At 39.5% G+C, this 18,880-nt stretch overlaps 1 protein-coding gene across 1 annotated transcript in view; it reads right to left on the bottom strand.

Annotated features, from left to right (window-relative positions):
* The window catches only part of OFCC1 (orofacial cleft 1 candidate 1), a 57,373-nt gene that overhangs the window by 24,289 nt on the left and 14,204 nt on the right, over nt 1–18,880 (bottom strand). Inside the window, 1 exon segment of the mRNA XM_029244258.1 lies at nt 3,236–3,296. Within this exon segment, the coding sequence (XP_029100091.1) occupies nt 3,236–3,296 (61 nt within the window).

The following is an 18,880-nucleotide window of genomic DNA, read 5'->3' on the forward strand; positions in this document are numbered from 1 at the left end:
TTAAATTAAAGAAACAAAATTTATTCCCTAGTATCTTCCTGCTTCTCATTGTTATCTATTTAGTTCTGAAAAAAGAAAGCAAAATACATAGAAGTCTTAACTAACACTACTATGGATATTCCTCATGGCTTTTTTCCTTCACGCTTCTATTTAACTGATATAATATACTCTAACTTTAAAATCAAAATGACCAGTTTCTAGTAACACATTTATATGTGTGCTTAGTGATAAATCTATTTCTCTTACAGGTCTTTCCCTGAAGTTTTGGGAAGGTTCTTCTATTAAATATAAGTACATGATAGAGTGTAGAAGAAAATAAGTAATACTTTGTGATCTGAACAAAGGGGGAAAAAAACTGCCTGAAATTTGTAAGAACTGACAGTGTTTTCGATGATATTTTCCTTTGCATTAAAAAGCAGCAAATATCTTTTGATGCCGACTCGCTCAACTCGAAAGGAAATCAACGATCGAGTAACAAACGTGCGCCACAGCAACAAAATCATTTCTAACCCGCGACAACCAAAACCTAGGAAGTTTGTAAAAGAATGTGATTTGTCGTCAGGAGGCATCGGGTCCCCGGGTGCAGCGCCCAGCTCTGGCTGCCCTCACAGCCACGGCCGAGGGGCGCGGGCAGCGCGGCTCCAGGCCTGGTGGGTACAGACCAGCAAGAGAGTGAATTCTGCATACTGCACAGCTCATCGCTCAGTTCAGGGCAGTCAGATTGCATCTGGGATCAACCGATTGTGCTTCATGAAACCGTCAGCCTGCATCTGTGTCTGGATGTTTTCTCCCGTCTGGCTGTAAACAAGGCCGGCTCCGGGGTCTTTGCCCTCCTTCACATGCGCGGAGGACCCCGCAGTCAGACCCGCTCAGCGGCCTCAGAGCCAAAGTTAAAGTTCCTTCTTCCAGACAGCGGTTCCAGGGCGTACTGGGGAGTCATGGGAAGAAGCAACTTTGGAATGACAGACTCAGGGTCCCTTTTCAGAGATGCATACCTTAGATTCCTACATAGCCTGGCATGGCATGTCTCTTCCACGAAATTAATTTAGGTGTTCCTAACATGAACCACTGTTGTTTTTTTTTCTTCGGCCAACTAGCTCAGTAGCGTCATCATGTTGGGGAGGAGGGGTGGTGGTGATTGTTTTTGTTGTTTCACTGCTCTGGAGCTTTGCTAGGATCAGCCAAAAAAAAAAAAAAAAAAAAAAGGCACGGATAGAAATACTGCCAATCTGGTCCACCTCCAGGAACCCAATCATGCCTGAATTGCTGCGAGGAGTGTAATGATGGTAAACAGGAACAGGTATGTTGGCTTCTGTTCTCCCCCACTTCGGCCATCGTGTTGCCTTTACAATAAAGCAAAATACGGTTTGGAAGCAACATCACCTCAATAATAAAAGGTAGGGGGTGTCATTGAAGCCGTCTTCCTTGGCAAGTGGCATAAAGGTAACATTTAGTGTCCACGACATTGAATCCTCCTAGCCAGCTGGTGTGTCCCTGTTAAGACTTTCATTTATTCGGCTTGAGCTGGAACTCTTTTTGTTCTCCCAGTCTATTACTTTGTCGATTTAAGGGATAACAGCCAAAGTGAAACAGCTTGCAATTTGCACCTGTCTGCTCTAAGCATTCCATGTTAGATTACGTGGGGAGCACACTCTTCACTGCTAATGAGAATAAGACTGGGTAGGGCTGAATGCAACTTTATTGGGAGGGCTTATAGGGTATTATAGTGTTTTTTCTTCTGTAAATGATCTGATAAGGACCTCTGCATTTTCATCTTTTAGAGTTCCCAGAGTAGAAGAATAACACTCAAAAAATATAAAGTTGCATATTCTTTTTAAAAAAATTAAATGTCATTTAACTGTGAACTGAATTAATATTCAGCCTGAGTTGCCTCAGATGAGAAAGAAAACATTTCAATGCTAAATGATTTCCAAGTTGTTGTAAGATAAAACACCTATACAGACCTTTAATTTGTAAAACTGGCCATGAAAAAAAAAAAGTAGATAAAAACTTTTTAGATATCTTTCAGAAATGGGACTAGCTTTGGAAAAAAATGTCAAGTGCTTGAAAGTAAACCAAAGTCCTCTGCTTATACTGCCTTTGAAAATTTAAGAACTAATCGAAAATAAAACTTCAGGTGACTGACTTCCATATCATACGTAGATATAGATATATTCATCTAAGTCATTATCATGTGAATCACAGATTAAATTTCCAGCAAATGCAAAAATGTCAGCACATATGATTCTCTCCAACCTTTTCTAGAAGTTCTGTGCATCCACCACAGTTTTGATTCCTTTGAGGCATTAAATCAGTGGGCTGTCATCTATTTTTCAAGAATTTAAATTAAGCTCATTGTAATGAAAGAACTTTAGTTATGGCTTATAGCATTTTCCCAAACCTTATGTATTTTTTAAAAAATCATCATAATAATGTTTGAATAATTTGGCAAAACATCCTTGAAGATGATCCAAAATTTAGTAAGTTATATTTATATATCTTCTGTTAATCAAAGGGCCCATGCTACATTTGGATTCCACAAATTTCTCACGTTGGCACTTCCTGTTGAAATCATCATGACGGGTTAAATGAAGTTGAGGTGTTCACAGACGTGGTCTCGCTGGTAATTACTCTAGTTTAATGATTGTTGGCCCGCACCTCGCCTGACAGAGAACCTTCCAACTTGTCAGTGATGGACCCTTTCAGCACAGCTTCAGGAGCTCCGCCAGCCACTGCCGAGTCTGGTTAGGTCAAAGGGTTGAGCCATGTGTAATTCAGAACAGAGGAGGTCCCACGGTCACTCCACAAAAACAATTACACTACTTATTTCACTCTAGGCCTTGCCCAAAACTCACAGGCCTCACAGTTTCAGTGCAGTCAATCTAATTCTGCCCCTGGGCGATAAGCCACATGAAAATATGTGGTGCTGTGTTTATAAATCTAATCAAAAATAGAACAGTGGACAGGCACAGTGAAGCCCTACTATGGATTATGGGAATCCTTGGAAATTCTGAAGGCTCTTTTGTTTAACTTCTAGAGGCTCTTTTGCTATTACATTGTCTGCTACACTCGCTAATCATCCTCTTTATTCGTAAGTGCTGCAAAAGAGACTACATTTCTGCTCGCTTCTGTACTTTCCCTCCACTGGTAATATTATGAAAAACAAAGCTTAAAAGGCTGCTTTTAAAGAAAAAAATAAAAATCAAAGAAGGGGCTACTGTTTTATCAGTCTTACCTGTCTATCCATGTTCTCGGCTTCTTGCCCTTGGCAATGCACAGATTTAAGTCAAGTTCCTCTAAAAAAGAAAAACAGTTGAAAACTAGAATAAACTGGTCCCATTTTAAGACATATTAAGCAATTTGGAGTAGGAGAGATAGAGCTATGATACTTCTTAATGGTCCCCCAAAATCTCAGTATAAAGTCAATAGGATTTGATTTGGTGCCTTCTTTAAAAATTTTTTTAAACTTTATTGAAGTATAGTTGATTTACAATGTCATGTTAGTTTCCAGTGTACAGCACAGTGATTCAATTATACATATACATATTCCTTTTCAGATTCTTTTCTCTTATAGGTTATTACAAAATATTGAGTATAGTTCGCCATGCTGTACAGATGGTAACTTGTTTTCATGGTTGTTCTTGTTTGCTTAGCTTAGCCTAATAAACTGAGAGCTGGCAAATCGTCACGAGATGTTTTACAAAAGTAATCTGTAGGGAAAGTTCAAACTTCATCTAGACAGCCTATACTTCCCGTGTTTATGCCTAAAATGTGGCCAGTACAGACTGCACTGAAGTTTATGATGAAAACTTGCTGTCACATGCTTTTGGTAGCTTTTATATTTCTCTTTTTAAAAATTAGAATCTCGTTCTGCGACTGTCATAGTAGATAATATCTGATAAAGTCAATGGTAGATATGTGTACTTAGGTACCAAGCAGATTAAATCCTGAGAACATTATCCAGCAAAGATATGGAACACACACACTTCACCAAAGGAAATGTGTTTGTAACACTCATAAAACTCCTAGAGTCACGCAATAAATTATCAAATTCAATCTGTAAGCTATTCCATTTGATATTATTTCAATTGATAAAAATACTACACTAGAATACAATCCGGGGCCAGATGATTATAATAAATGGGAAATGAGTGATAGTCCCAGCATTTATTAGATTACTGTAAATAGTCATCAAAAGAGCCTTTTAAACTTGGAATTTGCCCTTTTGAAATGGTTATCAGTATGTGGCAGTAAAACAAAGTACATCGTGTATGAATGATATATATGGCATATTTTTTTTTATTCAGAGGTCTCAGTCATAGTTTTAAAAAGTCACTCTACAAAGGGCAAGTGAGCTCTTACATGGCAATCAATGTTGCAAAAGGAAAGATTTCAGTCCTTTTAGTGTTAATTTTAAAACTCTTTTTTATGTAAGAGCGACATGAAAGATGCAAAGGGTATATCGATTACTTCCTAAAATAAGGGAAATACGTGTAAAATTATTTAGAAGAAAAAACTGACATCAAAATGAGAAAATTTTAGTCAAGTAACAGAAATTGAAGTTCAACTTGCTTGTTTTTTCCATGGCACAGTGACTGAAGAGGAATTCAAAAACATCTATTACTGGGAATGAACGTGAAGTGGAAATCTGTTTTCTTTTGTTTCCTTGAATTTGGTATCAATCTAACAGTTAATATTTGTCTTTAAAATGTTTGTAATTTGTAAAGTTGGTCATGTTTTTCTCATCATAAATTTATTTGGAGACATAGAATTCAAAACATGCAAGCCAAGAAGCACAGGTTGGCTCTATTCACATCAATACAGTGCTCAGGAGACTCCCAAATGAGGCAGACCACTTCTCTCCCTTCACAGAAGGCTGCATTTTAAACATCTTTCTGCACCAGTATTCAGAATGCAATACTGGTACAGTAAGGCTGAGTACAGCTGTGAAATAAGATCACGATCCCTTAATTTTCTCATAGAAAGCATGTAGTTGAATCTAGAAAATACTTTGATAGAACCAAGTGGTGTATCATTTTAAAAGCAGGTATCACTAGAGAAGTATAAAACCGAGTATTCCTTGGTCTCATGAGTAAAAGGTGTGGCAGAAGTTCCCTCCCTGCTTGGAATCTCTGGGAGCTTAGATCAAGTATCATTTGCAATAAGGAATGTCACTCTCCAAGTCTCCATGAGCTGGAATTTGGGGTTTGTAGTCATATGCCTTACAACTGAGAGACAGCCTGCCAAACAGAGGTAATAAAGAATAATCGATCAAAGTGGGGTGTTAAAGTCCCCTACTATGATTGTGTTACTGTCGATTTCCCCTTTTATGGCTGTTAGCATTTGCTTTATGTATTGATGTGCCCCTATGTTGGGTGCATAAATATTTACAATTATCATATCTTCTTCTTGGATTGATCATTATGTACTGTCCTTCCTTGTCTCTTGTAATAGTCTTTATTTTAAAGTCTATTTTGTCTGATATGAGAATTGCTACTCCAGCGTTCTTTTGATTTACATTTTTATGGAATATCTTTTTCCATCCCCTCACTTTCAGTCTGTATGTGTCCCTGGGTCTGAAGCGGGTCTCTTGTAGACAGCATATATACAGGTCTTGTTTTTGTATCCATTCAGCCAGTCTATGTCTTTTGGCTGGAGCATTTCATCCACTTACCTTTAAGGTAATTATCAATATGTATGTTCCTATTACCATTTTCTTAATTGTTTTCGGTTTGTTACTGTAGGTCTTTTTCTTCTCTTGTGTTTCCTGCCTAGAAAATTTCCTTTAGCATTTGTTGTAAAGCTGGTTTGGTGGTGCTGAACTCTCTTAGCTTTTGCTTGTCTGTAAAGGTTTTAATTTCTCCATCAAATCTGAATGAGATCCTTGCTGGGTAGAGTAATCTTGGTTGTAGGTTTTTCCCTTTCATCACTTTAAATATGTCCTGCCACTCCCGTCTGGCTCTCAGAGTTTCTGCTGAAATATCAGCTGTTAACCTTATGGCGATTCCCTTGTGTGTTTTTTGTTGTTTTTCCCGTGCTGCTTTTAATATTTTTCTTTGTATTTAACTTTTGATAGTTTGCACAACAAAGGAAACCATAAACAATATGAAAAGACAACCCTCAGAATGGGAGAAAATATTTGCAAATGAAGCAACTGACAAAGGATTAACCTCCAAAATTTACAAGCAGCTCATGCAACTCAATATCAAAAAAAAACCCAATCCAAAAATGGGCAGAAGACCTGAACAGGCATTTCTCCAAAGAAGATATACAGATAGCCAACAAACACATGAAAGGATGCTCAACATCACTAATCATTAGAGAAATTCAAATCAAAACTACAATGAGGTATCACCTCACACCAGTCAGAATGGCCATCATCAAAAATCTACAAACAATAAATGCTGGAGAGGGTGTGGAGAAAAGGGAACCTTCTTGCACTGTTGGTGGGAATGTAAATTGATACAGCCACTATGGAAAACAGTATGGAGGTTCCTTAAAAAACTAAAAATAGAACTACCATACCACCCAGCAATCCCACTACTGGGCATATAACCTGAGAAAACCGTTAATTCAAAAAGAGTCACGTATCACAGTGTTCATTGCAGCTCTATTTACAATAGCCAGGACATGGAAGCAACCTAAGTCCATTGATAGATGAATGGATAAAGAAGATGTGGCACATAGATACAACGGAATATTACTCAGCCATAAAAAGAAATGAAATTGAGTTATTTGCAGGGAGGTGGATGGGCCTAGAATCTGTCATACAGAGTGAAGTAAGTCAGAAAGAGAAAAACAAATATCGTATGCTAACACATATATATGGAATCTAAATTTTTTTAAAAACTGGTTCTGAAGAACCTCTGGGCAGGACAGGAATAAAGACGCAGATGTAGAGAATGGACTTGAGGATGCGGGGAAGGGGACGGGCAAGCTGGGACGAAGTGAGAGAGTGGCATGGACATATATGTGCTACCAAATGTAAAATAGATGGCTAGTGGGAAGTAGCCACATAGCACAGGGAGATCAGCTCGGTGCTTTGTGTCCACCTAGAGGGGTGGGATAGGGAGGGTGGGAGGGAGACGCAAGAGGGAGGAGATATGGAGATATATGTATAGGTATAACTGATTCACTTTGTTATAAAGCAGAAACTAACACACCATCGTAAAGCAATTATACTCCAATAAAGATGTTAAAAAAAAAAAAAAAGAAGAAGAATCGAGCCACCAGTGAGCTGTAGAAGAATCAGAGAGCATGTGGCCTGGCTGTAGGGCATAAAGAGACGTGGGCAATGTATTGGTTCTGGCCTAAACATTGATACCTGAATGTGTGTTCCCAGTGCAATTCCTGGGAATTTAATTTGAAGGCCTCCGAAGTAGGAAAGAACTGCTAAAAAGTAAAATATGACCCAATTACTAAAAGTTGCGACAAGTAGATGAAGAAAATAGGTGTGAGGCCAGTGCCAGAGGCCAGATCGGTGAGAAGGACACACGGACAGCAGAGTGAAGTCTGAGGAGTGGGCAGGATTAGGAGACAAATAGAAAAAGATGGACGGAGAAGAGCTATGAGCACAGAGGGGCGATGAAAATGAGAATGATAAGTTCAGAGAACAATGGGTAGAATCTGTCAGCAAATCATAATTTCAATAAATTAGTGCGTTACGAACAGCCACCACACCCCCTAAAAACCTATCACTTGTATAACTCGCAAAAGATGGAGCCAATCAGAAAACTGATATATTTGCCAAACTATCTGTATGACCTATATTGTCAAGAAAGTCCAAAGTAGCGTTCTTTTCATTAGAAAAGAAAAAAGAAAGAAAAGAAAAATAACAGTTATAAACGCTATCAATTTATCAAGCCAAACTTTGTTTTTGGCTTTTCAGGAACACTTGACTTAATGAACTAATGAGCACCATTATGAAATTTTCACTCTGGCTACAACTTTGGACCATGGAGTAGCATGTTTGTTGAAATTCAAGCAGCCTACAATAGGAATCACGTTTTAAAATCTGGCCTCAAACTTGCAAGCAGGTTGATAACTGCCATGTAGCCTGCTTGCAAGTAACCCGTTGACCATATCCTGTTGGGCCCAGGTTAATAATCACTAAAAATCTAATTTGTACAGTCACTTTTTTTTTTGGTTTGTTTTAAGGCTGATCTTAAAATGGCTTTCACTGAAATTGTTGACCTTGTATTGCAAATTAAATCCTGGCATTGCCAAATCTCTGACAACTGGTTCATTGCTTCCAGAGAAGGGAATTAGCATGGCTACAGCTGTCATTCCATTGCATTTTTCTTCTCAAGCAGACCAGCAAGGGCAAAAATGGTGTTAGACAGAGGTCGCAAGCCAGATTCTGTCTGCAAACATGTTTTGTTTGACCTCCACAGTAATTTAAAACATATTGAGCCAGTATTTTAAAATAAGAAAATTGCAGTCAAAATCCGACTTCTGGCTTCTCTTGGAAAATTAAAAAATTCGGCAACATCAATGGTGCGTGGTGGCAGCATGCTCTTTAGGCAGTGTTATTAATGTCTAGGGTCCCCACTCTCCCTGTTGCAGACCACAAACCAAAATGTAAGCTCCATAAAGGCAAGCCTTGCTGACTTCATTGCTACATCCTCAGAGCCTAGAATAGAGCCTGGCAAGTGGTGGGTGCTTGGCAAATATTTAATGTTGAAGGAAATGATCTCAGGAGCAGACAGGTAACTTTAATGGGTGACTTTTTAAAACAGTAGACAGTGCCCAGGAACTGTCACAACATGCCTCAATCTAAAAAACAAGGGGGGAAGGTCAAATAAATTCTACCAGTCCTTAGGCAGAGAGAGAGACAGAGTACTCACATATCATTCTGCTTGCTCTGCTGTTTTTCTTATGATGAAATATTTCTCTGTATCCCTGCCACTCTCAAAAGTAAAGCCACAAGTGTCAAGGAAAATGATAGTGATCACAGACCCAGCACACTTCACTCATTTATATTTCTTGCCTGGCCTCTACAGACATCTGAATTTGATACCTCTGGGAGAGACATGACAGTAGGCTGACACCCATAATAACAAACTGGTCTACGAGTACTCCTCTCTCATTCTGCCCAGTAGTTTTCTGTACTACAATCTAAATCTATATTAGAGCATAAATTAAAAGGGGAATATAAAACCTACCTGGGAAGGTCACTAGTTAAACCTAACACACTATCACTTAAGTAAAGAGTCAGAATAACACTGTGGAATAAACTTGTGTTTACAGCTAGAAAGACACTGGTGCAAATCTCTTGCACATGCGGAAGTTACTTAACCTCTGAAAGTCTCCAATTTCTCTGCATAATAGTTGAGAAAATTTTTAAATTATATATGCCAGACTTCCGGCTTCCACTTAAGGTATAGAAAGCTGGAAAGGGTGTTGTTGCCAAACATAAAGCAAAAAAAAAAAAAAAAAAAAAAATCCTGTATGTCTGTAAATTCACAACTTTTATGAAACCCACCAGGCAGCTGAAGTCACAGCATAACCAACTAATCCAAAATCTAAGGATAGACCAATGCCTCTAAGGAGTAACAGGCTGCAAGCACTTGCTTATTGGAGCAGACATGGAACCCCTTAGAAGCCAGTAAGGAGAATTCAGCTAAACATTTTTAACAAACTTCTGAAATTGTTAACCAGGTCTGAATGTCACCTAGTGTGAGAATATAGAACTTGTGGGATCTTCAGACACAAGGGTAATTCACAAATGTTCACAGGCTCTTCTCCATGGACCTCCTGGGTTCTCAGGAGAAAACTGGGTGCAAGGTGAGAGTTCAGAGCAGTGGTTCTAATTAGGGGGCAATTATACCTCCAAGAGGATATTTGGCAATGTCTGGAGACAATTTTATTTCCATACCTGGAAGGATGCTACTGGTGCCCAGTAGTTACTAAACATTTTGCAATACATAGTATAACTCCCTACAACAAAGAACTATCCAATCCAAAATGTCAATAAAGCTGCCGTTGAGAATCAGAGAAAACCTCTCTTGTGATGGAATAGAGCCACTGTAGAAAAATGCAAAGGCCCACCTGGATACTCCACCTTTATCTCCCTTCAGGAACAAAAGCCTTCATTTTCCGGAGAATGTCAGTAAACCCTGTTGCCCCCAGCCAAGGTTAAGACCCATTGCAGCTGAGAGAAGAGAACACAAAAATACCCTCTAGCCCTGGAGTAGGGGCAAGAAAACATCCTGGACCAAACTCTTAAAAGTCTCCTACCTAAGAAAGAGGGGCAGGATCTGAGATGACCCCATCCTTGGGGCACAGAGACACAGCTCCTTCCTAAGAAGAATACCTGCTCGGCTTACCATGAGGCTACCAGGCACTGAGCAGCAAGTAACATCAGTGTACAGCTGGGAGAAGGGAGACTATGGAGACTGATGCTCCCTCAAGTGCAGTCACAATGGAAAAACTTAAACTTGAGGCTTGAGCAGACATTGAGGAACCTTCTCTGAAAACCAGCCATCATTCGAAGCACAAGTTAAAACTAAGACTAAGACAGGAGCTAAGTCTGTGGTACACTGATGAAAACCCCAACCTAACCAAGCGCAGTTCGAGTACTCATGAGACGGTCAACCTCCCACATGGAAAGACTAACAAAATAAAAGATATGCCATTTCTGGGCATGAATAATATCTACTTCAGTCTCTACTGTTCTACCCTAGATAACCAGCTTTCAAACACTGTTAGGTGACAAGTGAAAAAGCAAAGAAAAACAAAACACCCTGCCAAGAAGACAAAGCGATCAACAGAAGCCGACTTGGATCTGACCCAGATGTCAGAACTACCAGAGACAGAATTTTAAATAATATAACTAGATAAAGTGACGTACGTCATCAAGATGGCAACATAGGTGATTCCTGACTTCAGTTCTCCTTTACAAGAAGATAGCAACTATCCATGGACCAGACACCACTGTGAAAATCCCAAAACCCAGAGGGTGAGGCTGAAATATACCCCTGGACAACAGAGATCCAGAAGGACAGCATTACAAAGAAAAAAGGAGCGGTTTCACTGACTGCATCAACCCTCCCCCAGGCCGACACAATGCTTAACCGAGGGCACCCCTGGGCCTACAGTTTCCCCAGTATGAAAAAGATAACCCAAGGTGGATATTCAGCTTCCCCAGCATTGAGGGATGTTTCCTGGGAGACTCACTTGGGTCTGACCTCATGGGAATCACTGGGGGAACCTTTGGAGCTTAGCCACTGGGGATCAAATAGAGATGGAGAAGGTGTCAGAGCTTATAGCAACCGCTGCTCAGACCCTGTTGACACACCAGGTTCCTGCTCACCACAGTGTCCAAGAAGAGATCCCAGCTAGCAGCTCTGCCCATTTTCAGAGCCAAGCTGTGGCCCCATGCGGGCAGAAAGCTCAGTTGACAGTTCTGTCTGTTTGAATCCCAAGCCAAAGAGCTAAGTGTCCATGGAGCACATCCTATGGCCCACCAAGCAAGGGTACAAACTTGCAGTCCCACCCAACTTCCGAGCACAACCTCCAGTCCTGCCCCATCGGGAAACATGCCACAGATGCCCAGTAGGCGCAGAGCACATCCTATAAACTATATGGGCAGCGACCCAAGCCAGCAGCCTTGCCCAACTGTTGACCCTGACCCTGCATAATCACGGAGCCTAAATAATGACCCAGAGCAGCCTCAGAGCCCAGTCTACAGTAATGCTCAGCTTCAGAGTCCAGCATACAACCCCACTCGGCAGTGGAGCCCAGCATATGGCCCTGCTTGATTGCTGAATACAGACTGTGGCTTTGCCCAGGCATGGAGTCACAGAGCATATAGCCTGCGATTCCACCCAACCCGGGATTACAGACAGCAACTTTGTCTAACTGTAGAACATGGTCTCCAAGCCAACTCAACTGTGGATACAGCTGGAGGCCCTACTTGACCAGAGAGCCAAATTAGCAATCACCCCCAACAGCAAACCACAGCCAGTGACCTACTGGATTGCATGAAAGTCATGTATCTGATAAGGCGTTAATATCCAAATTATATAAGGAACTCATGTAACTCAATAGTGAAAAAAAATCAATTAAAATATGAGAAAAAGACCTGAATATACATTTTTCTAAAGAAGACATACAAATGACCAACAGGTACATGAAAGGGGGATCAACATCACCAATCATCAGGTAACTGCAAATCAAAACCACAGTGAGGGGGTTTCCCTGGTGGCGCAGTGGTTGAGAATCCGCCTGCCAATGCAGGGGACACGAGTTCGAGCCCTGGTCTGGGAAGATTCCACATGCCGCGGAGCAACTAGGCCCGTGAGCCACAACTACTGAGCCTGCGCTCCGCAACAAGAGAGGCCGCGATAGTGAGAGGCCCGCGCATTGCGATGAAGAGTGGCCCCCACGTGCCGCAACTAGAGGAAGCCCTCGTGCAGAAATGAAGACTTAACACAGCCAAAAATAAATAATAAATAATTAAAAAATTTTAAAAAAACCACAGTGAGGTATCACCTCACATCTGTTTGATAAGCTGTTATCAAAATGACAAGTGATAACAAGTGTTGGTGAGGGTGTGGAGAAAAAGGAACCCTTGTGCTCTGTTGGTGGGAATGTGAATTGGTGCAGCCACTATGGGAAGCAGTATGGAGGGTCCTCAAAAAATTAAAATAGAACTACCATATGATCCAGCCATCCCACATCTGGGTATATATCTGAAGGAAACTAAATCACTATGTCAAAGAAGCGTCTGCAACCCCATATTTACTGCAGCATTATTTACAATAGCTAAGACATCTAAACAACCTAAACGTCCATCAATAGATGAAGGGACAAGGAAGATGTGGCTCATATACACAATGGAATATTATTCAACCATAAAAAGGAAGGAAATTTAGACAGAGACAAATAATGTATGATCTCATTTATATATGGAATCTGAAAAAAATAAACCCCACAGAAACAGAAAGTAGATTTGTCACTGCTGGGGTGGAAGTATGGATGTCGGGGAAACGGCTGAAGGTGGTCAAAGTGTATAAACTTCCAGTTCTAAAATAAATAAGTTATGTGATCTAACTTATAGCATGGTAAATATACAGTACTGGTAAATATACAGTACATGGTAAAAATACAGTACCGTATTTTTTACTTGAAACTTAAGTGAGTAGATTTTGAAAGTTCTCATTACCAAAAAAAAGGTAAGTATGTGAAAGTGACGGATGTGTTAACTAACCTTACTGCGGTAATCATTTTGCAAAATCTGTGTATATCAAACCATCATTCTGTATACCTTAAAATTACATGGTGTTATATGTCAATTATATCTCAATAAAGATGGAAGAAAACATGTAATTAATGTATTAAAAGCTCTAATATAAAAGGTGGGCAACATAATGAATATATGAGGAATTTCAGCAGCGAGATAGAATAATAAAGAATCAGATGGAAATGTAGAAATGAACAATATGGTAAGAGAAATGCAGAACGCCATCGACAGACTTATTAGTAGTCTCAGTACAACTGAGAATAAAATCAGTTGAACTCAATCTCTCAGCAACAGAAATTACCCAAATTAAAACAGAAAGATAAAAAGACAGCAAAAAAACAAAACAAAACAAAATAGAGCAGAGTATCCAAAAGTAGTAGGAAAATTCCAAACGGACTACCACACCTGTAATTTTGAATATAGAAAAAAAAGACAGGCAAAAAAATCATCAAAGGAATAATGACTAAAAATTCCCTCAAATTAATTACAGACACCAAAGCAGAGATCAAAGGAGTTCAGAAAACACCAAGTAGGATAAAACACACACATGTATACACATCATATACAAACCATTAAAAACCAACAGCAAAGAAGAAATCTTGAAGCTAATCAGAGAAAACAGGCATATCACACATAGAGGAACAAAGTTAAGAATTATAATAGACTTTTCATCAGAAACTCTGCAAGCCAGAAGAGTGTGGACAGACATCTTTAAAGTGCAGAAAGAAAGATAACACTAAGTTTAAAAATTCTACACCCAAGGAAAGTATCTTTCAAAAATGACGATGAGGGATATGGATATGGCAGAATGAAGAGATGGTCAAATCCTAGCCCCCAAGAAACAATCTAAATTTGGAAGGGGGAAAGATCTAAAACAATAAATTCAGTCTCTGGAAAAAGACCAGAGGTGAACAACAGATGGAGAAACATGCATTTGTGGAAAACTGCAGAAGTTAAGGAAAGTACTGTGGGTACATCCTTGACCAAGGTTGCTCCAATACCTGCAGTGCCCCCTCACACCACTCCAGCTGGGCCAATGTAGTAGTGCTTCCAAGGAAGGACTGGCAGTAAACACCAGCAGTTTCACTGCTGTGGAAGGGGATTTTGGTGCTGAGGACAGAAAACCCATACTCAGTTACACTGTGAGTTAGAGTAGCAAAATCAGTGGGAAACAAGTGATGACAGCCCATGGCTCTATTACCCTGAGTTGCAGTCCCACTTGGGGTGAGCAGTAGACCATTCAACTCATCAGAAAATTGACAAGGAGATCCTGGAGTTGAGAGAGCCAAAGAAGGGCTAAATGGGTACTCCATGGATCCCTGTTGACCGGGAGGCTGCACACATGTGCAGGGAAGACTCAAGAATATCCAAGCTACCTGCACATCCCCAGTTGACTTGGATGCTATGCAGATCTGCAGGAAAGACCCAAGAGGACCTGGCAGAAAGTAAGTCTGTGAATTTTTGAAAACTGAATTTTAAACATGTTCCCAGTCCCACACCCAGATCCATCAGCAGAGGAGGGAGATCTTACAGACTCAAGGTGTCTGTGGACCATCACTGGTTGACCACCGTGCTATGCAGACACGGAGGAGCCTCTATAAAGCCAAGCTAAGACTGTTTATTAAAGTTTTAAAAAAAACTGAGCAGAGACAGAAGCAGCCACACATCACAGGGAAGACAGATTCAACAGATTAAGTTCAGAAACATTACTAAAAACAAAATAAATGAAAACAAGCCAAACAACGAAAACAAAATACAACAGCAGCAATAGTCATCCTCGAGGCAAAAACTCAAAATCATATTTGCTGCACCATATTATCTAAGAGTCAGGTTTTCAACAAAAATTTATAGACAGTGAAGAAGTAGAAAAGTGTGACCTATATTCAGGAAAATAAGCTGTCAACAAAAATTAACTCTGAGCGGGTAAGGAAGTTGTATTCAGTAGACAAAGACTTCAAAGCATTTTTTATAAAATGTTCAAAGAATTCAAAGAAACCATGGCTAAAAAATTCAAGGAAAATGCATTAACAGACTCAAATATAAGAAATCTTAAAAATATATATATATAAATGGTCAGATGGAAATTCCAGAATTGAAAGACGTAATGATTACAATGAAAAATTCACTAGATGGGTTCAACAACTCATGAAATGAGATAGCAGAGAAGGAATTAAGACTATTAAAGATATATCCATAGAAATTATCCAATTTGAAGAAGAGAAAGGAAAAATGTGGAGAAAAATGAACAGAGCTTCAGAGACCTATGAGATATCAAGCATAAGCAGCATACATGTGATGAGAGTCCTAGGAAGAGATAAGAAATATAAAGGGGTAGATAAGATATCTGAAAAAATAATGACCTAACAGCAGAGCATCAAAATCCATGAAATGAGACTGACAGCGAAAGAAGAAATAATTCAACAACATAATCGGACACTCTCAGTAACCGACAGGACTAGAAAGAAAATCAAAGGGGATACAGAAGAATGCCTCTACTAACCAACTTGACTTACCTGAGTTTTATGAGAACATCTAACCAACAACAGCAGAATAAACATCTTTTAAGTGCACATGGAGTAGTCTCTAGGAGATACCATATGCTAGGCCATAAAATAAGTATCAAAAAGTTAAAGAATTAAAGTAATTCAAAGTATGTTCTCCGACATCAAATGAATTAAATTAGAAATCAAAAACAACAAAAATTGAAAATCCATAAATATTTGAAAATGAAGCAACCCACTCTAAATAACTCAAGGTTCAAAGAAGAAACTGCAAATGAACTTAAAAAATAATTTTAACTGAACTAAAATGAAAACACAAGATATCAAAAAACATGGGATGCAGCAAACAGTGTTTAAAGAGAAATTTATAGCTTAAAACAGCTGCATTATAAAAGAAGGTCTTAAATCATTAATCTACATTTTCACTTTTTTTTTTTTTTTGCAGTACGCGGGCCTCTCACTGTTGTGGCTTCTCCCGTTGTGGAGCACAGGCTCCAGACGCACAGGCTCAGCGGCCATGGCTCACGGGCCCAGCCGCTCCGCGGCATGTGGGATCCTCCCGGACCGGGGCACGAACCCGTGTCCCCTGCATCGGCAGGCGGACTCTCAACCACTGCACCACCAGGGGAGCCCTACATTTTCACTTTAATGAACTAAAAAAAGAGTAACAAATTAAATTCAAAGCAAGAAAAAAAGGAAAAATTTAACTTAAAGTGAAAATCAATAAAAAAGAGAAACAATAGAGAAATTTATTGAAACCAAAAGTCGGTTCTTTTAAAAGATCAACAAAATTGATACATCTTAAACCAGACTGACCAAGAAAAAAAGAGAAAAGACATAAGTTATAAGAATTAGCAATGCAAGTGGGACATCACTATAGGCCCTAACCAAAGTTTAAAAGACTACAAGGGAATATTCTGAATGACCTTATACTAATAAATTAGAAAACTTAGAGAAAAAGGGCAAATATCTAGAAATTACCCAACTTGGTTCAAGAAAAAAAATAGAAATTCAATGTACTTAAAACAAGTAAAGAAGTAAAGAATTTAAATTAGTAATTTTAAATATTCCCATTTAAAAAAAAAAAACAGCCCAGGTCCAAATGACATCAGTGGACTGAATTTGATCAAATATTCAAATAGTAACCATTCTTCACAAACTCTTTCAGAAAATAAAAGAGGAAAGAACAGTTGCCAATTTTATTTTATGATACCAAAGCCAGGCAAAGACTCTGCAAGGAAAGAAAACTACAGATCAATACCCTTTATCAACATAAATGTGAAAATCCTTAACAAAATATTAGTAAACCAAATTCAGCAACAAAACAAAAGAATGAACTTATATCCAGTACTGGGTTGAACAGTGTCCCTCCAAAATTCAGGTCCGCCTGGAACCTCAGCATGTGACCTTATTTGAAAATAAGGTGTTTGCAGATATAATTAGTTAAGATGAGGATATACTGGATCAGGGCGAGCCTTAAAGCCAATGCTGGGTATCCTTATAAGGGCGAGGAGAGAGCACACATGGAGACACAATGAAGAAGTCCATTTGAAGGTTCAGGCAGAGATTGGACTTATGCTGCCACAAGCCAAGGAACACGGAGGGTTATTGGCAACCGCCAGAAACCAGAAGAGGCAAGAAAAGATTCTTCTCTAGAGTCTTTGAAGGGAGAATAGACCTGCTGATATCTTAACTGCAGACTTCTGAAGTAACTGAAAAATTAAATGCAGAACCGGGAGAGAATAAATGCCTGTCACGGTCTTTTGTTATGGCAGCCCAAGGGAACTAATAGGGATCCTTACCTAATACCATCCACAAAAATTAACTCAAAATGGATCACAGATCTAAATGTAAGAGCTAAAACTATAAAAATTCTAGAAGAAAACATAAAAGAAAATGTTTGTGACATTGTCCTATTTACAATTAGGTATAGCACCAAAAGAATGATCCATTGAAAAAATGGGAAAATTGGCCTTCAGATTAAAATTTTATGCTCTTTAAAAGATACTTGTGGGCCTCCCTGGTGGCGCAGTGGTTGAGAGTCCACCTGCCGATGCAGGGGACATGGGTTCGTGCCCCGGTCCGGGAAGATCCCACATACCGCGGAGCGGCTGGGCCCGTGAGCCATGGCCACTGAGCCTGTGCGTCCGGAGCCTGTGCTCCGCAATGGGAGAGGCCACAACAGTGAGAGGCCCACGTACCGCAAAAAAAAAAAAAAAAGATACTTGTATTAGTTTTTCATTGTGACATAACCATCACCAAAAACTCAGCAGCTTGAAACAGCATCCATTTATTACTATAGATCAAAAATCTGGCATGGCATGGCTGGGTTCTCTGCTTAGACTGAAATCAAGATGTCAGCTGGCTATATTCTCATCTGGTTTGAGGTCCTTTTTTAAGCTTATTCACATTAATGTCAGAATTCAGTTATTTGCACCCGTAGGACCAAAGTCCTGAATTCTTGCTGGCTGTCAGTTGGAAACCATTTTCAGCTTCTAGAGGCAACCACATTTCTTATCATGTGGCCCTCCTGTCTGCAAGACAGCAATAGTATATCGAATCCTTCTCATAATTTGAATCTCTTTGACTTCTACTTCTACAACCAGCCAGAGAAAACTTTCTGCTTCTAAAGGGCGCATGTGATTAGATTCGCCTACCTGGATTATATCTTACAATCAACCGACTTGGGACTTTAATTATTGCAAAATCCCTTCACAGCAGTACCTATATTAGTGTTTGATTAAATATCCAGGGGACAGAAATCTTGGAGTACCTTTATACAAGGGAAATTTGGACACAAAGACAGCTATGCATAGAGGGAAGACTATGTGAAGACACAGGAGGAACGCCGTCTACAAGCCAAGGAACACCTAAAGCTACCAGAAGCTAGAAGAAAAGAGTGGAACAGATTCTCCTTGTGGTACTTTGTTATGACAGTCCTAGCAAACTAGTATGCTATGCATGATTAAAATGTATCTCATTTATACTCTTCTCCTTTCCCCTTCTCTCTGCATCACTTCAAATTATGGACGTTAATTGGATTCCACGATTGTCATACCTTCTAATGGCTACATTGAATAATATTGAACCTCTATTATTCCATAACATAAAAAGAGTATCTCATCACTTCCTA

This window comes from Monodon monoceros, unplaced genomic scaffold (genome assembly GCF_005190385.1).
Source record: "Monodon monoceros isolate NGI ecotype Baffin Bay Population unplaced genomic scaffold, NGI_Narwhal_1 Super_Scaffold_3, whole genome shotgun sequence".
Lineage (NCBI taxonomy): Eukaryota > Metazoa > Chordata > Mammalia > Artiodactyla > Monodontidae > Monodon > Monodon monoceros.